The sequence below is a fragment of the Lacerta agilis genome, chromosome 6, assembly GCF_009819535.1.
Source record: "Lacerta agilis isolate rLacAgi1 chromosome 6, rLacAgi1.pri, whole genome shotgun sequence".
In the NCBI taxonomy this organism is placed as follows: domain Eukaryota; kingdom Metazoa; phylum Chordata; class Lepidosauria; order Squamata; family Lacertidae; genus Lacerta; species Lacerta agilis.
The window spans coordinates 9,853,281-9,873,677 of record NC_046317.1 but is presented as its reverse complement, the minus strand read 5'-3'; the positions used below and the strand labels follow the sequence as shown (position 1 = coordinate 9,873,677).

Below are 20,397 nucleotides of genomic sequence, written 5' to 3'. Positions count from 1 at the left end.
CCTGTTGCTTCTTGAAGTCTTTTATTGTTGCATTGCATTGTGCAGGGCATAAGGTGGGGAGTCTTGCTGATCTCTACTGCACGGAAATGCATATAGATAGATAGAAAATATGCAGAATTCCCCCATCACTTATTCCAAATGAGATGGTAGAGAACCTGCAATGTAGATAATTCTTCAGGATATAGTTCCTTCACTTTCTACTCTAGCCTTCAGGAGTAATGTAAATGAATTCAGAGGGGGACACAGATTAAGGAATTTATATGACAAATAAGTCCTTTGTTTTCCATTTCCCTCCTGAATAAGAGTAGTGTGAAGAACTCTGAATAATAAACACAGCATAGCTGTCTTGACATATTTAATTTAAAAAAAGAATGTGAACCTTTATTTTGGTTATTTCCATGTGTAAACAACACTCTTTGGTAAAAATGTTTTTTTTCTTTTTTCCTCTCCTTTTTTTGGAAAAAACCCCTTCTCAATATTGCATTGAAAATACACACAAGCAAACAAAACTTTATATATATATATGTACACATACTTTCATAAAAATAGAATACATCTTGGCAAAAATTACTTCCAGAGTTTGTTACCACCTTATACAGTGTATTGACACCTAACACATTGCTTGACCAAACTTGCTAGACTTTTCTTCTTTTTAAGAAACCTATTTGGGGGTAGGCAAAAATTCCATCAAATCAAATTTCTTCTGTCTGCCTTTAAAGGGGACGCTGCATTTTCTTGGCTTGCACAGTCCACCACAGATTCCCTGCTTTAGTGCTCCCAAACTGTGCACCTTATAAAGCGTACTACAGAACTCAAATGTATTGCATTGAACAGTTTTAATGTTTGCATAAGAGGAATGTTACCATGCAATCATTTTCTAAGGTACTAAGGACTAAGCAGGGGACAAGTATTCAAAGAAGATGGGCTCAACTATTCTTGAACTGCTGCGAGAAAAGCCTGCCAAGAGCTTTTATCTGCTTGTATCTGTTTGTCCCTACAAAGGGTTCTTTGTAGGCATATATCTGAAAAGATTAAGTGTGAATGTGACACATGTCACAAAGCTACAAGTTTCATACAACTGGAATTGGGTGCAGTTGCTTGTTGAGTACTTGTGATGGCAGGCTAAGGGCTTGCCCACACTGCACTTCAACTGTGAGTTTTGAGGCTGTTTGAGCCCAACAATTCTGGGTATTGTTCACATGACAATACACAAAACCTCCCCTTACTGGGACAGTGAAAAGAAGGCAGTTTACATTCCTCTTCAGTTAAGGTGGCACCAGAAACGTCTATGTGATCTGAGGGAAGGAGGGGAATCCAGAACTTCTTGTTTCCTTTGTAGAGTACAGTCAAACCTTGGTTGTCGAATGTAATCCATTCCGGAAGACCGTTCGACTTCCGAAACGTTCAAGTTCTGAGGCGTGGCTTCCAATTGGTTGCAAGAGTTTCTTGCACTCAAGAGGAAGCCATGTCAGATGTTTGAGGTCTGAGGAATGTACAAAAACCAGAACACTTGCTTCCAAGTTTTCGGCGTTCGGGAACTGAAACATTCGGCAATGGAGCTGTTCTGCGTTCAAAGGTTTGACTGTAGAAGGAAAAGGAGGACATTATTTCTGTTTCCCCACTTCTAGCTGCTCACTGAAGACTAGATAAGAGGCCCACATAATAATATTATGGGGTGGCGGTACTGAAGCATGGCTTTGTTTCTGATGCAGAATGGAGCTACCTTGCCAGTTTCAATTTGCAAATTGGGGCTTTGTGCAAAGTTTGCTTCTGTGTAATGTGTGTAACACAGCCCTCAGCAGTGATACCTGCTAGTAGCTGACACATTAGTAGTGTCTTACTTTAGTGTTTGTGAATATCAAGAAAATGGTGTTTTTCACTGTGGTAAGAAAAGATGAGGAGGACAGCAAAAACATTTAAGTTTTTCAAAATCTTTGTGGCAATTTTGTTCTCTTTGCATATCAAAGAGATATTTGCCTACCACTTTGGGACCACCAAATTACCACCTAATTAGAACTTCTAACTAGTTCTGAGTCAGCAGAACAATCTTTGAGAAGTGACTGCTCCAGTGTAATAAATAAAGCAAGTGGTTAAGATTCCAAGGAATCGTGGATTATGGTCATTTTTGTCAAGATGGAATGATGGCAACAGGTTGGCAACCAGAGGGAAGGAAATAATGATAGAACATAGCACCATTCTCCCCCCACAAGTTGCAAGGTCTGTTTTAAGATAAGGGACAGTGATTCTGGAAGTGGTGACACCCAGCGGCACATAGGCATGTGATTAACATACTTTGATTACTGTCGGCAGTGCTTTTCCTAGTATGGATAGGCAGAAACGGCTATATAAACGATGAAGGTTGTTTGATATTCGATGGCTCCGTCAACACTGTAAGACAGAGCCCTGACTCTCATCCTGTATGTCTCCGGTTCCCGCAGAGGCCTGGTTGTGTAAACCACTCCTTTCAAGTTCTCATCTCTGAGTGCAAAAGGAATTGTCAAATCCTCGTTTACCATGAGGAAAGTTGTCCTTGGGTGCATCACTCCGTCTTCAGTGTAAGCAACTAGTCGGATTAAATCCTGATTGGCAGCAATGCCAAACGGGAGGGACATAAATTTGTATTCCAAGGCGTAAGGACTCAAGGCACACTCCAGATCGTTGGGTGGGCAGTTCTTGAGGCAGAACCTAAAATAAACACAACTATGAAGGATTGGGCCATGACCGCATTGGAACAGCAATATATAGCGAAGCAAGTGTGCCTTTTAATTCACATAGCACCACTCTCAGGTAAGAGATAAAAACCAAAGGACTGTGGTTTTATTTATTTAAAATTTATATGCCTTTTTTTGTAAAAAAAAAAAAAAAAGCAAAAGCCATTGTTCTTCAGAAAGTGGCACAATAAACCAGGCCCAAAGTACATGTTCTGGGAAAATGAATGGGCGTTTCCTGCATCTCCCTTATAACATGTGTTGTAAGAATTTTAAGGTTTTTTTTAATATATATAATAATTGTTATTAATGTACCAAAACAAATAAGGCCACATGTCTGAAAAACAGCACAGACGGGCGTCACTCCATTTTGACCCCCAACTGACCAAGTGTTTCTTTGTCTCAGAAACAAAAGGGGGGATTGCCCCTCCAGCTACTCAGCAGCCCTCTGCCTGAGTGATAATCTCTGGCATCCTGATATCTGAGTGTCAGGCAAAAAGGTGTGATTAACTTGGCTGGGATATAGGGAAATGTAAATATCTTTTGTTTCACTTGATGGGTTTTTGGTGGAGGGCAAGAGGAGACATGGGGCAGGGTCCAAGATGCTCAGATCATTGCTACCAGACCCTCCCAATTTGTGATGTAATTCTAATATATGGAGGGGTGGTCTTGAGCTGGAGGGGGGCAATTTCAAAAGTCTATATAGGAGCTTGCGCGCCTTTGTTCGGGGTCTTTTGCTTGCAAGACACCCTGCTGCAGCAGTAACAAATAAAGGGCTATCGCCTTGCCTTGGGAGATTCTGTATTGTCTCTATTTTATTCATAAGTGCTCTTGAGAGGAGGGGAGCCCTACTAAGGCTCTCCCCCGGGTTCGTGGACTCCCTTCTGGGGTTGAACCTAATTTTTATAACACATGTAATTGAAAAAATGAATGATGTGATGGGACAACATTAGCATCTTCCTGCATATCGCACCACTGTGTTCACCTAATGCTTAGAAGGAGAGGCAAAAGCTAATAATGGTTAGAATTATGTCAGATGTCTACATGTCTCCCCATAGCCTATAATTTGAACCTAAGTTACCCCTTTAGCTAAAGAAGTGTGGGCAGATTTTTTTTTTTTAAAAAAACCTTACTTTCTTTCAGCCAAAGACATGGAAGAACCACTTAAGACAAACAGAAATTGAAGAATTATTTCTACCCCTACCAGCTAAGACCTAGCCACCAAAGATCAGGTAAATTAAATGGCTTTTTGGTGCATTCAACACGTACTTAATGGAGTTCCCCGACAATAGGGAAGTAATGAACCTCATTAGGTGTCGTTTAAAGGTTTCCTTGAAGATCCAGCTTTGTTAAGAGGTGGAAAAGCAAGGCACACAGATATTTTAAATAAATTCATAAAATGTTACCAACATGCATATGATGCATGGATGGGTAAATTAAGGTATAGCTTTCCTGCTGGTCGTAGAGATCACAGTGTGATACAGAGGAAGGACCCCTGGAGGGCTGGCAGAACCCAGTCCATTGAGTTCTGCCCAGAGGTCTCTCAACAGCCCCCTTAGGGCCCAGGGGTTAGGGATAATGGGAGTTGTAGTCCAGCAACATCCAGACTCCACATCTCCTAATCCAGGCATAGGCAAACCCGGCCCTCCAGATGATTTAAGACTACAATTCCCATCATCCCTGACCACTGGTCCTGTTAGCTAGGGATGATGGGAATTGTAGTCCCAAAACATGTGGAGGGCCAAGTTTGCCTATGCCTGTCCTAATCTTTTGGAGCAACCCATGGCACAGTGCCTGCTGGTGAAAGCATAGAATCATAGAGTTGGAAGAGACCACAAGGGCCATCCAGTCCAACCCCCTGCCAAGCAGGAAACACCATCAAAGCATTCCTGACAGATGGCTGTCAAGCCTCTGCTTAAAGACCTCCAAAGAAGGAGACTCCACCACACTCCTTGGCAGCAAATTCCACTGCCGAACAGCTCTCATTGTCAGGAAGTTCTTCCTAATGTTTAGGTGGAATCTTCTTTCTTGTAGTTTGTATCCATTGCCCCGTGTCCGCTTCTCTGCAGCAGCAGAAAACAACCTTTCACCCTCCTCTATATGACATCCTTTTATATATTTGAACATGGCTATCATATCACCCCTTAACCTTCTCTTCTCCAGGCTAAACATACCCAGCTCCCTAAGCCGTTCCTCATAAGGCATTGTTTCCAGGCCTTTGACCATTTTGGTTGCCCTCTTCTGGACACGTTCCAGCTTGTCAGTATCCTTCTTGAACTGTGGTGCCCAGAACTGGGCACAGTATTCCAGGTGAGGCCTGACCAGAGCAGAATATAGTGGTACTATTACCTCCCTTGATCTAGACGCTATACTCCTATTGATGCAGCCCAGAATTGCATTGGCTTTTTTAGAAGGAACTTAGCCAACACATGATTCGAGCTCTTCTGAGGTCAGAAGGAAGAGTTGCAGTGTATATAGGGCTATTCCACGGACTGGCCTCTTATGCAAACGTTAAGGAAAGCAATCAAAAAAGCAACCTGGAAAAAATAACAGGAAACATACCCGGAAAGAGGATCTCGTTGATAATTTGGCGGGCAAGGCGTATCTATACACTGATAGCTTCCTCTCGTGTTAAAGCACATACGATTCGGTCCACAGTGGATGTTCTGTTCAAGGCACTCATCTATATCTGATTGGTTATCAAAGGGAAACAACAGATAACATCAGATAAGCAACTCATTGATTTCAGGTTATATTACACCTACATAGTAACAAGTAAACTCTCCCAGCCCATAGACAGCAAAGGTTTCTTACCAATAATAATAAAAACATAAGACTGTAGATAGGGATAGGCAGAGCTTTAGAAAATAAAGCATAGAAATAAATAAGGGGTGTGGCTTTTTGCTATGCAAATCTGGCATAAAATACCAGTTGCTTATTGTAACGAAGGATGCACAGTTCTGCCCTTCCCAAAAGAGAACCCTGAAAGGATATGTTCTATAGGCATAAATAAGAACTAACATTTAATTAATTAAAATCTTAAGGTATTTTCTATCTACAGTGGTCTCAACATCAGCTGCAGCAGGATAATCTAACATCTGCTACGTGGCTTCTGTCTGCCAAGGCATTTATGAGCTGGATGGTGCAAATGTTATACTTCTCATATAATATTTCCTTTTGCTACCAACGTATTTTCTCACCTTGGCACGTTTTGCCATTGGGCATAACCTGATAACCAGCTGGGCAGAAACACTGGTAACTCCCTAAGGTATTCCTGCAATCATGCTGACAAGCATCCCTGTTCTCACATTCATTAATATCTGTAAGAAGAAGAAAAAAAGGGGGGAAAGTGGAGGGTTGAAAACATAAAACATTGAAGCCAGCGGACAAACTAATAATGAAAAATATATTTGATGCATGTCTACGGAAACTAAATTCTTACACAGACAAAATATGCTGAACCAGATGAAGGCTATGCATTTCGGACCGGTTTTATGTATTTTTCTTAGATTCTGCACTTTAGCAAATTTGAAGAATACCACCCCAATCAAGATTTTTGACCTTAAGTTATATATAGTTTTCAGGAGCTCTAAACTATTAGACAATGAATTGCTGGTTGATGCTTTCCACGGGCACTACAGAATGACTGGAAAAGTTAGTCAGTGGCTGATACCCTGAAGGCTGGCAAGGGTTTGAATGAGCAAAGTCAAAAGTCATGCATGTCTTCGGGAAGCCACTGAGCTAATTAATATACGGCTCCCCAGAGGCAAATCCCTCACTGGGCACAAATGCCTCCCTCACACCCTCAATGAACTCAGCTTCTTACACCCAGAAGATTAGACAACACTATTGCTGAATTTGGCAACTTTGGGGGTTGGGTAGGCACCATAGTAAAGCAGCAGAATTCAACACATGAAGTCCAGATGTTGGAAATTAGAAACTAGGGGACAGCTAAAACCTTTTTTAAAAAAGCTAGGGCTTTGGTTTGAGCGAGGATATGCATTTTCCAACATCAATGCAGGTGTTGCGGCACCTACACGTTTTTAAAAATGATTTGTTGGGGGGGTGAGCGTTGTGCTCCTCTACCCCTTAAGTTGACACCAGCCAATTTTGAAGCCACGCTCTGGACCTCAGTCTAGCTTCTCAAGGGAGTTTCTACAAACTGACAGAGTTGTTCGGCAGTGGAATTTGCTACCAAGGAGTGTGGTGGAGTCTCCTCCTTTGGAGGTCTTTAAGCAGAGGCTGGACAGCCATCTGTCAGGAATGCTTTGATGGTGTTTCCTGCTTGGCCCTTGTGGTCTCTTCCAACTCTATGATTCTATGAAATGCCCCTGAGACAAGTTCTCATTCCACGCACTTTGAACATTTGAACATCAGACACATGGGTCAAAACTCTAAAATGTAAAAATACATAAATCTGCCCACCAGTATGCAAAGCACAAGGTGGCAGCGCCCTGACAAGCTTTATATAACTTTTTTCAACAATTTCAACCCAAAACAGACCTTACTTTATGTCCACGATAATGTTTCTACTCGACCACACCCTGGCATTCCCTTGCTTTAGGCCCATTTCCATTGAGGTGAAGAGTAATTTGGTGCATGCAAAGCTATCTGCAGTCAATGATGAAATTTATTTTTACCCCAAGAGGGATAAAGGGAAAGCTGAAATACCCAGAAAGGGACAGGGGGAGACTAAATAGGATGGATATGCTCTGCTCTGCCAAAATATCTTTTCAGTTGTTTGGAGAGAAAGTGAAGGTTACATATACAGCGGTACCTCGGTTCTCGTAAGTCGAACGTTTTGGTTTTCGGAAGCCGAAAACCCAAAGTAACTGCTTTGTTTTGTTTTGTTTTAAAGTATTTTTTATTAAAGATTTTCTTGATTTACAAAGGTGTGTGCGATGTCTCTCTTGTATTTTTTCCATGTAACATTCTTACAAATCAGTTTTGGTTGTTGAGACATTAGGAAGAAAAGGGGGAGAGAGGTGAGTGGGATGGGGAGATAGGTGGGGTGGGGTGACGATGTTTCTATTTTACTTAATCTATGTAGGGTTTGGTGTCAGCGTTGTTTGTGTAGGTTCTCTATTGTTTGCTTGTGCTCCTTTGGCGAAGAGATAGGTCGGGGTTGGCGTAGGGTGTGATTGTTCATTTGTGATTGGCTGTGGTGATCTTTGGTTTCCTGTGTGAGTGGGTGGGTGTTTTTGATCAGATTAGCCATATTGATTTGTATGCTGTCGGTAGATTTTTGTCATTGTCTTGTTGGGCTGTGTGTGTGATGAAGGGGAACCATACCGGGGTGAAGGCGTCTTCTTCTGTTCGTCCCCGTGTCTGTTTCAGCTTACTGGTTAGTTTTTCTAGTAGGGCTGTTTCCCATACTACTTGGTACCATTGGTCCATGCTTACTCCTGACAGGTCTTTCCAGTGTCTGGTTATGATGTTTCTGGCTGCTGAGAGTAGATGGGTTATGAGTTCTTTGTGGTGTAAGTGGGCATTATTGTCTTGGAAGATGTTTAGTGAGACCAATTCTGGGGTGATTTCTAGCACTTGCTTGGTTATCTTACATATTTCTTGTATGGTTGTTGTCCAGAATGGTTGGATTTTGGGGCACTCCCACCACATGTGGAAGTATGTGCCTGTGGAGGTGCACCCTCTCCAGCATTTTGGTGAGGTTCTTGGGCATATTAGTGCTAAATTTTCTTGGCGTTAGATACCACCTGTAGGTTAGTTTTAGGGTGAGTTCCTTTCTTTTCGTTGATATGGATTTAAAGGGGGGAATTAGACCACATTCTGGTCCATTGGGTGGGGTTGATTTCGTATCCTGTCATCCTCCCATTGTCTTTTGGTTGTGTCTAGGGAGCTCGTGGGAGTTTTGAGTAGTATTTTGTATATTGTGGGTACCAGCCCTCTGCCTTCTCCCTTTGTCATTAGGATGAGGTTTTCGAAGGTTGTCAGGGGTCTAGTTGCTGCTGATTTTACTGCTGGGTTGTTTAAGAGGGCATGTAATTGGTGTTGTGCTAACCAGGGCATTTGGGAGTCTTCTAATTTGTCCTGTATTTCTTGCGTTGACAAAGGTTTGTTATTTTTATAAAAGTCTATTAGGCAATATAGGCCTTTGGATTGCCAGGTTTTTATTTGGAGGTTTTGTGCTGCATGGTGGAATAGTGGATGGTAGGCCAGGGGGATTAGTGGGGATAGTTTGCCTGTTTCTGTTTTCCATGCTTTGAACATGGTTTGTGTGTACCTGTTAAGTGTTGTGGGGATTTTTCTTAGTTTGTTTGGGAGGAGTGGGTATGCTGTGGTGCAGATATTTTCAATTGTGTCCCTCTCTAGGTGTATCCATTGTTTTGTCTCATCTTCTAGTATATATGGGATTATATGACGTATTTGGTTGGCACTGCAGTATGCTTCTATGTCGGGGATTCCCCATCCTCCTTTTGAGGTGGGGAAACTGCTTCGGTTTTTGAACGCTTTTCGGAAGCCGAACATGGCACGCGGCTACCATTTTGAGTTTTCCGTAAGTAAATGCTTCCGGAAATCCATGCTTCGGTTTTTGAACGTATTGGAAGTCGAACGGTCTTCCAGAATGGATTACATTTGAAAACTGAGGTACCATTGTATTGGTAAAATCTTACTATACAGCATCTCATTCAATCACATATCATATCTGTGTGCAAAAGCAACCTAACAATAAGCTGGATGAACATCTTTATGGAATATGCATATTATATATATATCTATACACACATACACTTGACATTTACCTATACATTTGTTATTTCTTGCCTCATAGCCTTCAGGGCAAGTCTCTCTAAAATTCCTTTTAGTCCTGGAGATTGGAACTCTGCTGTTCCTATACTCTGAGTAGGAGCTGTAGAGATTGGAGGAGTGCCTGACATATTGCTGATGTCGGTAGTTGTCTCTCACGGGGGAGAACTGTGCATAGTTATGGCTATTGTAATAGCTGCCATAATCTGGCAACCTCTCCAATCCAGCGCAAGATTTGCCATCGCCTAATAAATGTTGTCCGGGGGGACAGATACACTTGAAGCTGCCAGGGCTGTTGGCACATTGATACGCACAAGGTCTAGGCACTTGTTCGCATTCATTTATGTCTGCTCATGGGATGCAACAAACCATGTGACGTGGGAAGGGGGGGGAGACAACACAAAACATTAAAAAGCACATCAGTCTGCGGAACAATCTGAAATTACAAATGTGATCCTGACATCACAGAGCTCTCCCTGCCCCCTGCGCTACACACAATGCATGCACTGGTCTTCCTGTTCACAAACATCATGCCATTAACTTGGCTGCCCAAACCTGCATACAGAAATCTGCTCTTGACAAGCTTAGTAATGCAAATACTGTGTGACCTGTAAAGGCAACAAATATTGAGTAAAATAGAGGCCTGGGTGAGCTTCTCATTGCTCTAGGTCCCCCCACCCCAAAAAAGACTAAGTGTCTTTGTGTGCCAGGTCCATTCCCTAAAAGGGTTTTCTGAACATGTTAAGATTTGCAAACACCTGTACTGCAAGGGGAGTACTCTCCAATGTAGGACTGAGGCTTCAATCCTATGCCTAAGAGTAGCCCCACTGAGGACAGTGGCAGTTACTTTTAGCATGCAAGAATAGGGTTGAGGTGTAAATTTCTTCCCTTCCCTGCCATCTAAGAAATTGTAGGCTCTTGCGAACATCAACAAAGAAATAACAATGAAAAATAAGCGGAAAGGAGCAGAGAGGTGTAGCAAGCTGGTTTTAAGACAAGCAGTCAGTAACAGAACCTTGAAAGAAGCTACAGGAACACAATTGCTACGTAATGGATATCATGCTAAAAACGTTTGTCAGTGAATATCCCCTCTTTTGAAAACAAATGAAGCACATCTCACAGCATTCTTAAAAACAGTTTGTTTGGAGATTCAGGTTTGCTTTCTGTATCGTAGCTGCTTTTGGCGGCAGACAGGTAAATTTTATTTGGAAATGATACGGCGCCAACAATGGCACGTTACCTGGTTAGTGATGGATTCTCAAGTTGTTTTCAGCTAGCGATGTTATGAGAAATCAAATAGGAGCCCTCAAAATTCTAATCTCCCTGCTTGATTTGTAGGAGAATGAAAGCAAGCTGCCCAGGCCTGATTGCCTCCCCCATGGGGCACTCAAGATAACCTTTATCAGGTAGGCAGGACTCACTTGCCCCTTAAATGAAAGAGGCCAGATGGGCCTCCTCCCAACTAATGGCACTACCTATCAGGAGCAATGAGAGTTGCAGTCCCAGTTGTAAGAAGTTGTGGCTAGTGCTGACACTTGCCTTACTGAATAAAGACCCACCTTCTCAATGGGTTTTGATGCTCGAAAACCTGCTTGGCGGTAGCCAATTTGTTATGGGGCCAATCAGTCTGCTGCTTGGTAATATCTATTTTCCAACAACAATTCTTATTTATAAAGTTAGGAATTACAAATACCCTTTTGCTTGCTTACTTCCTGAACTTTCCCCCAATAAACTTCATGCTTTTGGAGTGAATTTTACGCCACTGAGCTGATCGTCTTTGCTTTTGTCTTCGTTTACCTTGGGGAAGTTAAACAACACCTCTGCTGAGTGAGCCTCCTTGAATTTTGCAATCCCTGCTCTATGCTTTCTGGGAGAAGATGATTGAGGGGCTCGTATTAAGGAGAGTGCTAGCCAATTTGCATCAGGATAAAAATGTTGGAAGGCCCTGACCAACAGCCTTCTGTGGTGCCTTGAAGCTACAAAGCCAGTGGGAAGACTAAAACAAGGAGCCCACTGAGCCGAAGGCCAAGTGTAAGATGTTGCTGGAATCTGGAGGACTGAAGTTTATTTGGAGTCACGAAAGGGAGATAAAGGAACTGTGGCAAGACAGCTGTACTGCATCCCTGCTCCCTGTACATGTGATTTTGCTTGCTTGCTTTGTTTGTTTCCACATTTACAACAATACATGACTGGGGGGGGGTACTAATATACAAGGAAGTTTTGTCATTATATGCAGAACAGCAGCTCAGATAGCTAGCCCACATATAAGCTACATCATCTGGCACCAAGTACATGCAGTGCAGAGAACTAGCCACTTGTTAAGGAGCAAGGAACCATGCGGAATTAACATTTGTCCCAAATTCATCTTGCAACATGCATGTCATAGAATGCATAGCCATGATACATGCAAGCTTATTTTTACTTGGTGTGATATAAATTATTTTAAGTCACATTCCCTGGTGCTTGAAATCAGCCACTCTTATTTTTATTTCCCCCCCAGTAAGAGGTCTTTGAGGTCTAATTAGTCATATCTGAAGTCTGCTGATTTCAAGCAGTAGAGCATCTTAAACCCTTTTGTGGGTAGCATAAGCAGCAGCCAGAATCAGATGGTGGGTACCAGAATAGCATTAATGTTTATCCAACCCCTGCTTCTAACTTACCCATACAAGGTCTTCCAATGCCGTGGGATCGGTACCCTCTCGGGCACACACACCGGTAGCTTCCTCGCGAGTTTTCACATATCTGGTTGTATCGGCACTGATGTGTACCATCTCTGCATTCATCGATATCTGACAAGGAGCACAAAATCTTAAAAGTAACAATACTTGTATACAAACACTTAATAGCAGGTATTTATTATTCATAGCTTAGCTACAATGTTACCCAAAGCTGTCCCCATACTGTATTTTATTTTGTTCGTTTTGTAATTCTTCCATTTTCATAGGTGGATACTTTTCTGTCATAACAGCATGTTTTGCTATCCAGAATTCAGCCTTCTCTTGCGGCCTTGGTTGTTAATACCTGAGTTATCAAATGCCAAAAACCCGGAAGTAAGTATTCTGGTTTCTGAACGTTTTTTTGAAGCCAAACGTCTAATGCAGCTGTTGGCTATTGTTTCTGGGGCACCCCCACCAATCAGAAGCTGCACCTTGGTTTTTGAACATTTGACTCCTGGAACGGATTAAGTTTGGCGCTTTTGTGATTTATTTTGCGTTTTTGTTTTTGAGGCTTTTTCAGTTAATTTATTTTTGTGACTGTGTGGAACCCAGTTCAGTTACTGATTGATTGATTGTGTGACTGCGGAAATGGATAAAAGCCCCCCATCCAAACAATGACTATCATCAGGGCAGGTAAGAAAAAAATTAATTTTAATTTTTATCATCTACAATATTGTCTTATTTATTTTATAGTACAGTACATTGATTATTGCTTTCATTTTATGGGTCGGTGGTCTCATTAGATAGTAAAATTCATGTCTAATTGCTGTTTTAGGGGTTGTTTTTAAAAGTCTGGAATGGATTAATCTGTTTTGCAATACTTTTTATGGGAAAACATGCCTTGGTTTTGGAATGGACTTCCGGAACGGATTAAGTATGAGAACCAAGGTACCACTGTATATGGAAATTCAGGTATCCCCTTTTTATTCATTTTTATCAGATCTTCCCTTATTCTTAAATGAAAATACACAGCACATTCTTTTCTGAGAAGGAATGAGGGAGATTTAAAAAAAAAAAAAACCAACGAAGAGTAAAAGTATTCTGCATGTGTGTGTGTGTGTTGTGCCAATTTCTGATTCGTGCAGTTGTTCATGAGTAGAGCACATGTTTATGATTTTTGGGATACGATACCCATTAAGTAATTCACAAACATAGTGGAAGGAGAGGGATGAGGCAGAAGCAGCTGGAGATCTCCTGGTTCTCTGCTACAGTCTGACAAGAATGCAGAAAAGAAACATACATACCTATACAACTTCCGTTTTCTGCTTTGGTCATTCCATTTGGACACAGATCAATGCATTTATAGCCACCTCGTGTATTCTTGCAATGCTGGTCAAGTCTGCATACATTTTGTCTGCATTCATTCACATCTTTAAGAAGATAATAGGTTCAGTAGCTAAACGGATAGCATTATGCTTTCACCTCTTGGGCCATAAGGGCAATCCTTGTTTTTACGTAACTTCTCCCTCTCCCATTTAGTTTTGTGAAGATGTTTGTTTAGAAATCTTTAAGTTGCTGAGAAGAAAACGGCTTACAATTTGCACGTGGCACCAAGTTCATATGATTTGACCTTTTCCTACTGCCAAGTGAAATAGATATTAACAGAGACGTACAGCAAAAGTTCACCCTGTCACATCTGACTTGGGCTGCATTTCTGGGTGTTGTAGAGACATGTTTTGCCTTAAGACAAGGGCGGAGAACTAGATCTGGCCAGTGGGTTAAATGCTCACCTTCCCCATCTCCCGTTACCCAACTGTGGCACGTGGGCGGGGCTGCTGCCTGTCAGTCACCTGACACAACAATGACCTCGAGTGGTCCATTTTCCTTTGCCCACATGGTTTACATCAATCCATGCGGGCAGAAACAGAGGGTGTTGCAGGCACCGCTGATCAGCTTTTGGCAGGGAGCCGACGTTGTATATAAACTTACTTTTTTACATCATAAAACGTATCTTATATCTGCAATTGTAGTGCTGCAACTGTCGTTAAGGCATGAGTTTCACTTACAAAGCATTACGAGATAGGTAAAGGTAAAGGTAAAGGGACCCCAGACCATCAGGTCCAGTCGTGTCCGACTCTGGGGTTGCGGCGCTCATCTCGCTCTATAGGCCGAGGGAGCCGGTGTTTGTCCGCAGACAGCTTCCAGGTCATGTGGCCAGCATGACTAAGCTGCTTCTGGCGAACCAGGGCAGCGCACGGAAACACCGTTTACCTTCCCGCTGGAGCGGTCCCTATTTATCTACTTGCACTTTGACGTGCTTTCGAACTGCTAGGTGGGCAGGAGCTGGGACCGAGCAACGGGAGCTCACCCCGTGGCAGGGATTCGAACCGCTGACCTTCTGATCAGCAAACCCTAGGCTCTGTGGTTTAACCCACAGCGCCACCTGGGTCCCTTTTTTACGAGATAGGTAGATCTGAGCAAAAGTTAAATCTCAGTTACAGGTGGGTAGCCGTGTTGGTCTGCCATAGTCAAAACAAAATAAAAAATTCTTTCCAGTAGCACCTTAGAGACCAACTAAGTTTGTTCTTGGTATGAGCTTTCGTGTGTATCTGAAGAAGTGTGCATGCACACGAAAGCTCATACCAAGAACAAACTTAGTTGGTCTCCAAGGTGCTACTGGAAAGAGTTAAATCTCAGTTATGTAGAGAAGTGCTAATTGGTGCCTATTGATGGGGGGAGGCGGACAATGACACGCAAGGTAGAGCAGGACCTCTGTGGGCAGTAGTGAGTCCTTACCCTTGCAGAAAAGAGCTGTGTAAGGGGGAAGGAGTCACAACCACTGCTGATCCGGCAGAGGAATTAAGCTGCCTGAAGAAGAAACACTCATCTAGCGCCAAGAACTGCTAAGCAGGGAACCTTCAGTCTTTTTGTCTTACAAAGCACAGCAAAAAAGATCCTTTCAGTGGAATCTAGCCTTTGCAGCTGAAATTATCCTGAGTGGAGAAGGAACTGAACTGCAAAGACACACTTCCTATGAGCCCAATTCCTGTGTAGTGTAGTGCCTAGTGTGTTGGAGAAAAAGCCTTTACCAAAGGTGTTATGAGCTTTGAAGACGCTTGAATTCAGGACGAAAGGGAGAAACGTGCCAAGAGGAAGGCACGCTTGGCAAACACCCACTGTGATCAACTCCCGCCCAGAAACCTATGTCCCCACTGTGGAAGGACGTGTGGATCCAGAATTGGCCTCCACAGCCACTTACGGACTCACTGTTAAGACTATGTTCATGAAAGACCATCTTACTCGGCTACAAGTGATCGCCAAAGAAGAAGAAGAGGATTAGGAGTGGGGAAATCCAGGTTTAGATCCTGCTCAGCTCTCAAGTTCACTAGATTACCTTGGTTCATTCATTGTTCCTTATACTAGGAATAGGTTGGGGACTTTCAAGGCCTTAAGGTTTCATCAGAAGTATCTGATTGACTATGTTGCCTGTTCTAGATTATATTTCAAAGCAAACCTACTCAAGACATTTTAAAGGCAAATTGTCATTAGATTTCCAGAGGTTTTTTTTTTATTAGCAGGACTTAATAGGGTTTGTCCAGCTCTCCAAGAGAACCTTTATAAACAACGTGTATAGGCCCCACTGCCCTGAAGTCTATTTCATACCTATGCATTTTCTGCCTTTTAGCTGATATCCTGGTTCACATCCACAGTGGAAGCTTCCAATGGTGTTGAAACAGTGTTGATTACAAGGGTTCGACTCTTGGCACTCATTAACATCTGTTGAATAATATAGACATGATTAAAACCTCTCTTGCCCTGCAGACTTGGAGTGGTTGTTGTCAGAGGGCAAAGCCAGACTCTTGTCACCAAACAGAGGCAATGAGATGAGGGAATTTCTTAACTCTTCACATGACTATTGTTTTTCCCTCACCCTAACCAATAGGTTTCTGTCCAGCATGGGGAGGCGAGGCCAGGCTGAACTGCCGGGGATTGTGTAGGATCAGGGGGCTTTGCGCGACCCTGCAAAAAACGTCCCCAATTTGAGGTGGGGAGCAGTCATTGTCAAATAGTGCAACAGAGCAATATCATTCATCTGGAGTCTGGCTGATCGTTTTGTGGTCTTAACAAACTATACTGGGAGCAGCAGATAGTGAGATTAATGCTTAACAGTTCATTAGGTGAAACATCAGTGACATTTCATGCAGTTTCACTAGTTGCAAAACCCAGGGGTTGCCACCCTTTTGTATTTTTAACAGTGGTTTCCCGAGTTAGATTTAACTCAGGCTACCGGTTAGCTATCCTTGCTCTAAACCGTGCAAAATACTAGCATGAAATGGAAAGTAACATCAAATGACAAGAACCTGTGTTTACACAGATCTGAGCGAAAGAGCACTAATGAAAAACGTCTTGCCTGTTGAGTATTCTGGAAACTGCAGAGAGATGATCAGATAATCACAAAATGGAAAGGCAAAATTTCAACGAACATTTTAATCAAATCCTTACTGCATTCAAGGATCCATCCTGCCCTCATAAAAAATGTTATTTAACAGAGTCTCAAGTGATTTAATAATAATTGTTGGCAGATGAGACGACACTATCTCCATACCTTGGCAACTTAGTCCATCTGATGTTCTTCTGAAGCCAATCCCACACCGAACCACACAGTGGTAAGAGCCAATAATATTTTCACAGTCCTGGCCAGCATGGCAAGAATGCCTCCCTAAGGCACATTCATCAATATCTGCAATAAAGGCAAGCCATATGTGCACTCATACATCAATTCACCATGGAAAAAACAATGTCTATTTTATCATGAGAATATTACCCAGGTTAGTATCTTAGGGCCTGATCTGAAGACATATCTAGCGGTACCTCTGGTTGCGGACAGGATCCATTCCGGAGGTTTGGTCGGATCCCGAGGTTTCCGCAACCTGAGGACCGCTTCTGTACATGCGTGCACAGTGGTAGACCACTTCTGCACATGCGCAGAAGTGGTCTACCGCTTCTGCACATGCGCGCATGGCAAAACCCAGTAAAATACTTCCGGGTTTGCTGCTTTCACATCCCGAAGTTTACGTAACCAGAGGGTTACATAACCGGAGGTACTACTACAATACAACAAACTTATCGTAGGTCTGGTCAGTTTCTGAATAGGACATCAGCTTTAGTTCCATCATAGAAGAAAAAATGGGATGTAAATACAATGAAGAAAAGATAAAATAATATTCTTCTCTCATGTATTCTAAATACTGTCATAAAAACACGGTGTGGCCAGTGCATGACATCTAAAAGCAAACCTTACCTTGGCATGCTCTTCCATCTGCTGATATGGTAAGGCCTTTGGGACACGAGCAATAATAGGTTCCTATAGCGTTGTGACAAGTGTGGGAACATGGATTTCGAACTGTACACTCATCTTCATCTAATGATAAAAGCAAAACTGCATAAAATTAGGGTGCCGTTTGCATGGTATAGTTCAGAAACAGGAATATAGACTGGGCAACAGAAAGTCTGTAGGGTCTAACTAGACTTCTGGGATTCATTACCTTTATCTTTAACTACAAAAATGAGGAAGAAGAGAAGCACCCAGCCCCCTTCCACATTGTTAACCCTGCTCACACTGCAGCAGCAATTTGAACATTCTAAAAATACTAAAGGGTTAGGAACAAGGAGAAGCAAAACAAAAATTCAATCTTCTTAAAAGATCAGAATGGAAGCCTGGGCCCCCCAAATTCAGTTTCCACTCTAACCCACTCTTAATATACCTGTATCTGTGTGAATATATGTCAATATGTTTCCATTGGGCAAAGCCAGATTCCCCCCCCCCCCCAGATAAGGGCAGGGATGGGTAATACCTAACTTGAGCTTCTCAAACCAAAACACAGCCACTCTTTGAAATTCACAGTTCTCTGAATTCTTGCCTTGAAACTCTCCGACATGTACAAAGGTGCATAAATTAGGGAAAGTGTACTTAAAAAGGCATATTGTTAGTGAAAATAACATACAAACGCATTAGGAAAAAACTGCTTGACAAAATGTGTATTAATAGTCAGAGCAACAAACAAAAATATATGAGAAATCCTCGCTAAAAAGCGAACGAATTTTCATGAATATTTTTTTTAATTAAAAAAAACCCCACCCACAAATTGCTGGAGAAATGTGAAGAACTCACTTTTAAGATTGGAAAAACGAGAAAGGTTCACCCATCCCTACTTGAGAATAACAGTTGCTGAATAAGCAACATGTTCACCAACTTTAGCTCTAATTTACCTAAAGTGAGGCCTGGAGGAGGCATCCTAGGAGTCTGTAAAGGGAATGTGTGCTTCAAAGGGGCCTGATAGGCAAGAGGGCCACAAAGCAAGGAGCCAAGAAAGTGACCTGAGTGTTGTATATTTAGTCACATTATTAGACATATTCTTACCTGTACAATATGGCCCAGCAGAGTCTAAGCCAAACCCATTAGGACATTGGTTGCTTTGATCTCCTGTGGATGAAGGAAGCAAAAGGATTACAGACTGACAAAAAACTATGGACATCAGATTTTTCTTTTCCCAAGTTCTTCAAAAGTTCAATGGGCACTCTGGTTTTCTGTTTTCTGTTTATTGTAATTTTGTTTATTTAATTGATAGGGGGGTCTATAAATGATGTAAGTAGATGAATATTCAAAACTGAATAAACGTTTATGCAGAAATGTACTGCCCTCAATAAGATTATGTTGCTTTTATGTACAACAATGGGGAAAAATCGATCTAAAATAAAAAATTGCATTCAAGATGACAGTAAGGGAAGAACCAAAGTAAACAGCCTTCCTTTCTAAAGCATAATGCACTTCAGGAAAGGCAAATCATCTTAGATTCATTTACGGTGGTACCTCAGTTTACGAACTTAATCCATTCCTGAAGTCCATTCTTAAACCGAATTCATTCTGAAACGGAGATGCGCTTTCTCTAATGAGGCCACCCGCCACCAGTGCCCTTCCACCGTTCGGCTTCCATTCATAGACCAAGGTAAAGTTCGCAAACTGGGACACTACTTCCGGTTTTGCAGAGTTCATACACAAAATAGTTCGTAAACAGGACTGTTCTTAAACCGGGGAACCACTGTCTAGTCTTATATCTAGTCACCAGACCATCAAAATAACTTGTGGGGGGCAAGACTAATAAAAGTTAACAGACCCAAATGAAACTACATAAACAAAGCTAAAATGCCATATTTTCCTGGCAACTTGCAAGTCCCCTTTAAAAAGATGTCCCTGTTTTAACAAATATTAAAAAGAATTAAAAAGAATTTATATACATCTGAATTTATGTAAAAACTAAAAATTATGAATCACCCTGATAAGATGCAACATTCTCTCTGAAGAATTTCCTGTCTCATCAGTTATTGCAGACAGTAATTGTGCAGTCTTCACAGTTGCATTTTTATCTTGTTCACCCAGTAGATAAATTACAGACTCATGATTAGACCTCTACCTATTTGTCCCACGTATTGTTCTATCAGTGTACAGTGGTACCTCTGGTTGCGAACGGGATCCATTCCGGAGGCCCGTTAGTAACCTAAAAAGAGTGCAACCTGAAGCGCCACATTTGTGCGGTGTGATTCGGCGCTTCTGTGCATGCGCAAAGCGCGATTTAGTGCTTCTGCGTATGCACAGAAACCCGGAAGTAACCCGTAGCGAACGCAACCTGCAGCGAATGCAACCAGAGGTATGACTGTATTGTATAGAACAGTATGTACAAGGTCTGCAACCCAATTTAGACTACTTAGAATACGGCATGTTTTTACCATATTCCTTCTGAATAACAGCATCAGATTTAACTGGCCTTCGATAAAGGCCACCCTTTACTTAAAAGGCATCTCGTTTCTACCAAACCCTGCACGTCCCATTCCCCCCAACAATACCTTTTGTAATAGAAGCACGGATTTTAAAAGTTAGAGCTTCTTCGAGTGCATTGTATTCTGTTTCAACAGAGGAGGCCTGGAGGGTTTCCACCAGGAAGGGCATTCTTCCGCGATTCGGGTCGTAGGTAATGGTATGGTTCCAAGTGTATGGCACACTAACTCCATCTATGGTGAAGAGTCGTGTAGAGTAAGCATAGAGCTGACCAGGGCCTGTCTGAATATAATCTTCTGTATAATCCTGAAACGAACACCACACAACTCCAGATTAAGGAGACATTAAGGAGAAACTTTGCCATTCTCCATGGCCGTATTGAACATGCAGGAATGGACGCAATCATCCACAGTTTTGAAAAATGGTAAATTGT

At 42.1% G+C, this 20,397-nt stretch overlaps 1 protein-coding gene across 1 annotated transcript in view; it reads right to left on the bottom strand.

Moving 5' to 3' along the window:
- Nucleotides 1-1,714: 1,714 nt before the first annotated feature.
- Nucleotides 1,715-20,397, bottom strand: part of HMCN1 (hemicentin 1) — a 286,626-nt gene continuing 267,943 nt past the window's right edge. The window contains exons 97-107 of the mRNA XM_033151379.1: nt 20,033-20,270; nt 18,552-18,614; nt 17,433-17,552; nt 16,737-16,871; nt 15,794-15,907; nt 13,435-13,560; nt 12,134-12,262; nt 9,470-9,820; nt 5,909-6,028; nt 5,271-5,397; nt 1,715-2,685 (exon numbers count right to left, since the gene is read on the bottom strand). Of these exons, the coding sequence (XP_033007270.1) occupies nt 2,319-2,685; nt 5,271-5,397; nt 5,909-6,028; nt 9,470-9,820; nt 12,134-12,262; nt 13,435-13,560; nt 15,794-15,907; nt 16,737-16,871; nt 17,433-17,552; nt 18,552-18,614; nt 20,033-20,270 (1,890 nt within the window). The 3' untranslated portion in view covers nt 1,715-2,318. The remainder of the gene's footprint in view (nt 2,686-5,270; nt 5,398-5,908; nt 6,029-9,469; nt 9,821-12,133; nt 12,263-13,434; nt 13,561-15,793; nt 15,908-16,736; nt 16,872-17,432; nt 17,553-18,551; nt 18,615-20,032; nt 20,271-20,397) is intronic.